Genomic DNA, 6,675 nt, shown 5'->3' with positions numbered 1-6,675 from the left:
GAAGAACCTTAAAATTATGGACACATAAATTTACAGCATGTGATGGACTGACCGTCTATACACATATACAGCATGTGATGGAGGCATGTATCCTGATGGACAGTCCCGGGTGGGGGAGAACCTTAAAATTATGGACACATAAATTTACAGCATGTGATGGACTGACCGTCTATACACATATACAGCATGTGATGGAGGCATGTGATAGACGGACGGACGAACCTGAGGGTGGGTGGATTGAGATTTCATCAAAACATTAGTTGTTGAGGGGGCGGGGGGCAGAGAGCTTCATCAAATGATGTTTGGGAAAATGATGGTCAGAAAATATAGCATCTGATGGACAGTCCCGGGTGGGGAGAACCTTAAAATTATGGACACTTAAATTTACAGCATGTGATTGACTGACTGTCTATCACATATGGGAAAACAATTGCCATAAATGTACAGCATCTGATATTCAGGCCTGGGGTGGGGAAAATTGGACACATATACAGCATGTAATGGAGTGACATTAGGGGTTGGACACAATGTGATGGTCCTTGGGTGGTCTATGATGTTTTGGAAAATAATGAATATATGTATACAGCATCTGATATCCGGACCTGGGGGTGGCTGAAGTTATGGGCACATAAATATACAGTATGTGGTAGATTGTCATTGGGGGATAGACATAAATATACAGCATTTGAAATTCGGACCTGGGGGTGGGGGAAAATTATAGGCACATAAATATACAGCATGTGATGGACTGGCATTGGTAATGGGGAGGTCTCAATTGACAAGTCTCTGTACAGCATGTGATGAACAGCCCCGGGTGAGGAGAACCTTAAGTGACAGGCTACAGTATGGGATGATGCATTTTTGCGCATTTTAGAAGTATTCATTTTGAGTGGTCCCAGGAAATAATTTGTATTGGCTCAAAAGAAAGCTTTAAACATTTTACACTGTGTAAAAATGGGTCCCACGAAACTGTCCCAATTTCGGGGGGTGGAATTATACCCAGAGATTCCCTAGGCCTAGTGTGTGAACAGACGAAAATGACGATCGTTTTGCGAGGTTGTTTTCACCTTCGATTACTAGCCTATTAAAGCAATATTCGGGCGAAGAAATCAGTCTTGCATGATGTAACAAGTTATTTTTAGCAGGGAATCTGTGGAAACGCGTGAGTCTTCACGCTGTGAATTAAAGATCCGAACAGCCCACTGGGCAGGTCTTTTCAGGGACGGACCGCGGTGTTGTCTATCTTTAGCCGCAGATAGCGAGCTATTTATTTTTAGCAACAGTAAACAACAAAATAATTTACAATGATGGGCTTTGTATTCAAATTTATGGCGACCAATGTCTGTTGTAAGCAATTTTAAGAGTTTCAAGTCGGCAGAATTCGGAGACAATTCCTTTATTTTTTGAGCATTTGTTAAATTTGTGACCAACCTAGGCCGACTTGACCAATCCTCAGACCCTGGGACTTTACACCCGGGGAAATTCTTGTATGCGAAGTTGGGCGTAAAGTCTGGGTGGGGTTGTACCCTGGGAACTATGGTAATATTTTATAGTAGTAGTGACTGTGAGAGTTTTCTCTATTGTTGAAAAAACAAGACCAAGCTTCGAGCAAGCATGACAACAAAAACATTTAAAAAATTAGAAACCATTACTGGACCACAAATCCCTCTAAACTATGTTTACGTACAAAGGAACGTACACACCCGCAGGGTTCTGGTTTAGGCTCATTGGTTTACTTTTTATTTCTTATGGAAAGTAAAGTGATTAAAAACAAGGCTCGATATTTAGGGAATATACTTGACCTTAGCGTACATTAGACCAACCAATCAGAAAGTATAGCCACTAATTTGGAATTCCAAATTTTGTTTATTTGATATTTTTGTTTATGTTCTGATAGGGTTGCAGTGGACGGGCCATTTGGAACAGCTAGTATAGACATCTTCAAGTATCAGGTTGGCATATGTGTTGCAGCCGGTATCGGTGTCACTCCATTTGCATCAATCCTAAAATCAATATGGTGAGTCAGGATTTCATTTCTTTTTAATAGGTAATGCCTAGGTCCACTAAGTCCTTATAACCAATGTTCTACACCATAACCCAGGTGGTTCTGAACTGGCAACCTGTGGGTCATTTTCAACAAGCTGTAAAATAATTACTGTATAGAGTTAGACCTATTATTATTATGATCATTATTGTTATTATTATTATTATGATCATTATTGTTATTATTATTATTATTATTATTATTATTATTATTATTATTATTATTATTATTATTATTATTATTATGTTACTAAAACCTACCTTAAGGGGAACTTATAAAATGGATAAATTAGAGAACAAGTAAAAAAATGACGTTAAGGGGAAAATAATATGACATTAAGGGGAAAATAACAGAAGATATTCCCCTTAAATCCGACTCATCGCATGTTTATTATTATTATTATTATTATTATTATTATTATTATTGTTATTATTATTATTATTATTCTCAAGTCACTACGTAGCTAGTATGTATGATCTTGTGGTAGAAGGTTTCGCAGATAAGATACCTGACAAACAAACAAACGCTCCAGACAAGGGGCTGAAAAATATACCAGTACACTGGGGTAACCCCCTACTGTTCTCAAAGGATGTACTAGGTAGGTAGTGCACGCAAGCCAGCATTGTGTACACTGGACCTACAGTTTAGAGTCCCTACCCGAGAAGACTTGTTCCACCACCGGAACTATAGGCGAGCGTGCCATTAAACTACCACTATTATTATAGCTGATGTCACGGTTCCCCGTCTTAACCGCTTGGCCATTTAAGGCAAACATAGCTTGAACCTTTTTCTAAGCCTATCATCATAAGCCTGACTGAATGAAACAGCATGGACTCAAACTCCCAGTTGACAGTTGCTCTGGCAAAAAATGCAGGAATAATCATTTTTCATGTATCCTATGCAGGTATCAAATAAGAGAAGGTGATGAAGAGTTGAAACTACGTAAGGTTTATTTCTTCTGGGTTTGCCCCGACACAAATGCATTTGAATGGTTCTCTGAACTCCTAAAAAAATTGGAGATAGAGATGGCTGAACAAGGACGGTCAGACTTCCTCAACTACAACATTTATTTATCAAGGGGCTGGAGTACAACACAGGTAATAATAGTAGTTATAATAATAACACAGCACTATAATGCTAGTCAGCAAGTAGCCAAATGTTGATGGCACAGGCCTCGAATTTTACCGCGGCCATTGCCGACGGTGCCCTTCCAGTTGGCTTTGGTGCCCCTGAAAATGAAGCACGACAACGGCCACTACTTGCCTGCCCTTTTGAAGCCTTGGCCTCGGTGCCCTCACGATGCTTAATATAGATCGTTTGACACGTAAAATAACGTTTAAATCTTGAAAGGTTGCTAAGCTAGCCTAGGCATAGGCCAGGTTCCAGTGACAGAACAGAACATGAGAGAAATTCCATGTGTGTTGATACGAACTGTTTTTGCAGTTACCGTTGTGTGCGCATGCGTCTTACTCTAGCGGTTATTGCAATATAAACATTGGCTCATTCGACTGGTTCATTAAATAGTCTTCGTTGACAACGAAAATTAACGGAAACCAGAGTGCGTTAATCAGCGTTAAGTTATCCCTGTGACCAAAGAGAAACATGGCCGATTGGTGATTTTTTTATTAACAACATTTGCATTAATATAACTTAGATTAAATTTCATAAAATAAACATTATAATATTTACCCACATGGAGTCAAAAAATTATTGTAGGCAAACAGAATAAAAAAAAAAATGGATGAAAATATTTTTTTTAACGAAAAACCCATACATACTACCACAAGTTGAAGCAATCTTGATTACGCAACATGTATCGCGGTAACTATACAGCCATTTTGTTTTGACGAGATTATAAGTTTTCTATTCGACTGGTCGTCTTTGTTGAGTAGGATGTTGAAGAACGACCAGTCGAATACGGCCTTTGTATAGTTGTAAACATGTGCTTGCTGCACAGCTAACTTTGAGCAATCTTACTTCACAGGCCCGTAGCCAGGGGGGTTTTATGGTTCGGGCGAACCCCGCTTTTCTAGCGAACCCCCCTGTATTCTAGCGAACCCCCTCGAATTTTTAAATGAGTCCCACTCGGAAATCAAAATTTAGCACCTAATTCATTATTAATTGGTCACCCGTTTTTAAATTGTAGCCTGAGATACAAGCCTACATTCATAGAATATCTCAGCTTCAGAAGTTCGGAGATTTAAATTGAACTCCGGCAAACCATGACTTTACGATAGCTCCCATAAGGATAGCAAACATCGATAAAAACTTCCACTGGCCTTTGGCTGAATGTTTGTAAGAAATGTACCAACCAGTAACAAAACCAGTCTCCATCTGCCTAGAGTAAAATTAATGGCGCCACCAAACGAAGATAAAGTTTTGCGACTTAATCCACCAAATGCAGCTAAAGTTTTGCAACTTATTGATTGTGGATTGTGTGGTTAGTAAATTCCATAGCCATACTCTCCATAGCGCACACGAAACTATTTGCTGATGGAGCATTTTTGGGAAATTGGCGAAACTATTTGCTGATGAAGCATTTTTGGGAAATTGGCTCTCCTTTTTTCCATCCCAAACTAAATACTATTAACAAATCAACATGGTCCATCTCAGTCATCATAGAGAGTCACAAAATGAGGATATTTGTTTTCAACAGCAGACACACACAACAGAACGGAGTGCGTTAAAATCTAAAAAATACGTACTGGCATATTGTAATACACATTCCCTTGTCGTACAGTATGACATGCTTCATTAACATACTGTAACATACACTGAGGATCGCCAACGAATTGGGTGGGTATTCAAACTTTTACGATATGGTGAACTATTTTTTCGATTAAAATGTTATAGTGATTATATAAGAATAAGATGAGTCACTGTCAATAAAACAATTCGCGAAAGAGGAGTATTCAAAATATCGGTACTATTAATATGGGACTAATCAGATGACTGACGCCATTCGCTATCGAAAATTTATTTTATATGCATTATTTATCTACAATTCTTATCTACAGTATATACACTAAAGAATATTTACACTCACAATTAAAGAAAAAGTTACCAACAACGACATCTAAATAGCTGTGGGAAAAACAAATTATCAGCCTGCTCTCTGTTTGAATAGTGATCATAATTGAACAATAATGATGCAGCAACACGCTTGGTCAACTTGTAAAAATTCAGAGCCTTCTGTTGTTCTGTTGTTGTTGTTGTTTGGAGTGTTATACAGTACGATTTCAAAACATTGTCATCGTAATGAAACAGCTATAATATTGAAAACAAACAACTTGAAACAAAATCGGTGTACGAATTCAAATAAATATTTACAATAGATTTTAACGGTCAACTTGTTATCAAATTTTACGACCAATTTTTACATATATTTGTGAGTGCCAGTGTGTAATAGACATGCAAAGCAAGCATTAGCGGTTAGCTGTATAATATCTTTGAATATCATTTTAGACTGATTCATTTATATGCTTGGTCATCTTGTAATCATTTGGAATTCAACAGTTTTTACTAATAGGGTCCGTATCTTTACACTTCTAGACGTAGTATCAAATTTTAGTTGCCAGATCCGGTTTCATACACACTCGCTAAGTAAATTTCAAAGGAAACTGTTTTCCCCATTTTTCATATTGTTAAATACTCCTATGCAATATTGTAGGCCCCTGGTATAAAATTGACAGATCAATTAGACACTCTGTAAAGATCGATTATGCCTTTTTATATAATATTGTAGGCCATAGGCCTAATGTGTGTGAAGTACTGACTTTGTTAATATCGAATGGGTGAAATTGCGCACAAACTTCAAACTCTTGGCCTAACATACAATGCAGAGGAAATGATATCACGTTTTAGTTACCAAAAAAGATTTTCCACGGACGAACAGAGTAGGCCCTCTAATAGTATGGCCCAAAACGAACGAGTTTCTGGTCTCGAAAATCCAGACACTTCGTTAAGGCCTATACAGTACAAAATACTGTACAGTATATAATTCATTGAAAAAGCTTTAAAATGAAGTTTATGTATATAGGCAATAATAATATTTTGCAAATCTTGGGTTTTTAAAAGCAATCTTTCAGACCCAATCTTGGGAATTTTGATTTTCCCTAGTGTTCACGCTGCATTTAGAGACAGAATTATACCCCGACGACATCAAACTAGTGTAGGCCTAGGCTTAAGTACAGTAGGACGTACTACTAGGCCTAGGCTTTTGTTGTAAAAGTTGAAGTGCATGTACTAGGATGCGCCATAGGCCTATATTTAAAAAAATACATTTTGTTAATTATTATTGGTTGGCATGGGACCTAGACAGGCAGGCCAGCATTGCCGTCGAAAATCCTGGGATTCGACGATAACGTCAGTGCACATGTTTACAAACGCCATTGATTGGAACATGGACCTTATTAATAGGTCCATGATTGGAATGTAGACGTGCTGAATTTCGTTTGTTTTATGAACAATAGTATTTATCGAACATTTATCTATATAAAAACTAGATTAATATTGTAGAAATTGTATTTCTAAAGATTCATATATAATTCATATTTCATTTGGTAGACAATAAATATTCAGTAAGATACTAAAAACGATTATTAATTCTGAAATGTGCATCAAATCTCAGC

At 37.4% G+C, this 6,675-nt stretch overlaps 1 protein-coding gene across 3 annotated transcripts in view; it reads left to right on the top strand.

The window, feature by feature from the left end:
* Window positions 1-6,675, top strand: part of LOC117105256 (cytochrome b-245 heavy chain-like) — a 39,613-nt gene that overhangs the window by 29,539 nt on the left and 3,399 nt on the right. For all 3 annotated transcript variants that reach the window (XM_033246346.1, XM_033246345.1, XM_033246347.1), the window contains 2 exons: window positions 1,898-2,017; window positions 2,949-3,141. In XM_033246346.1, the coding sequence (XP_033102237.1) occupies window positions 1,898-2,017; window positions 2,949-3,141 (313 nt within the window). The remainder of the gene's footprint in view (window positions 1-1,897; window positions 2,018-2,948; window positions 3,142-6,675) is intronic.

This window comes from Anneissia japonica, unplaced genomic scaffold (assembly GCF_011630105.1).
Source record: "Anneissia japonica isolate Jap-2015-1 unplaced genomic scaffold, ASM1163010v1 scaffold287726_len2788222_cov184, whole genome shotgun sequence".
Lineage (NCBI taxonomy): Eukaryota > Metazoa > Echinodermata > Crinoidea > Comatulida > Comatulidae > Anneissia > Anneissia japonica.
Note: the sequence above shows the minus strand (reverse complement) of the source record. Positions and strands in the feature narration are given on the sequence as shown.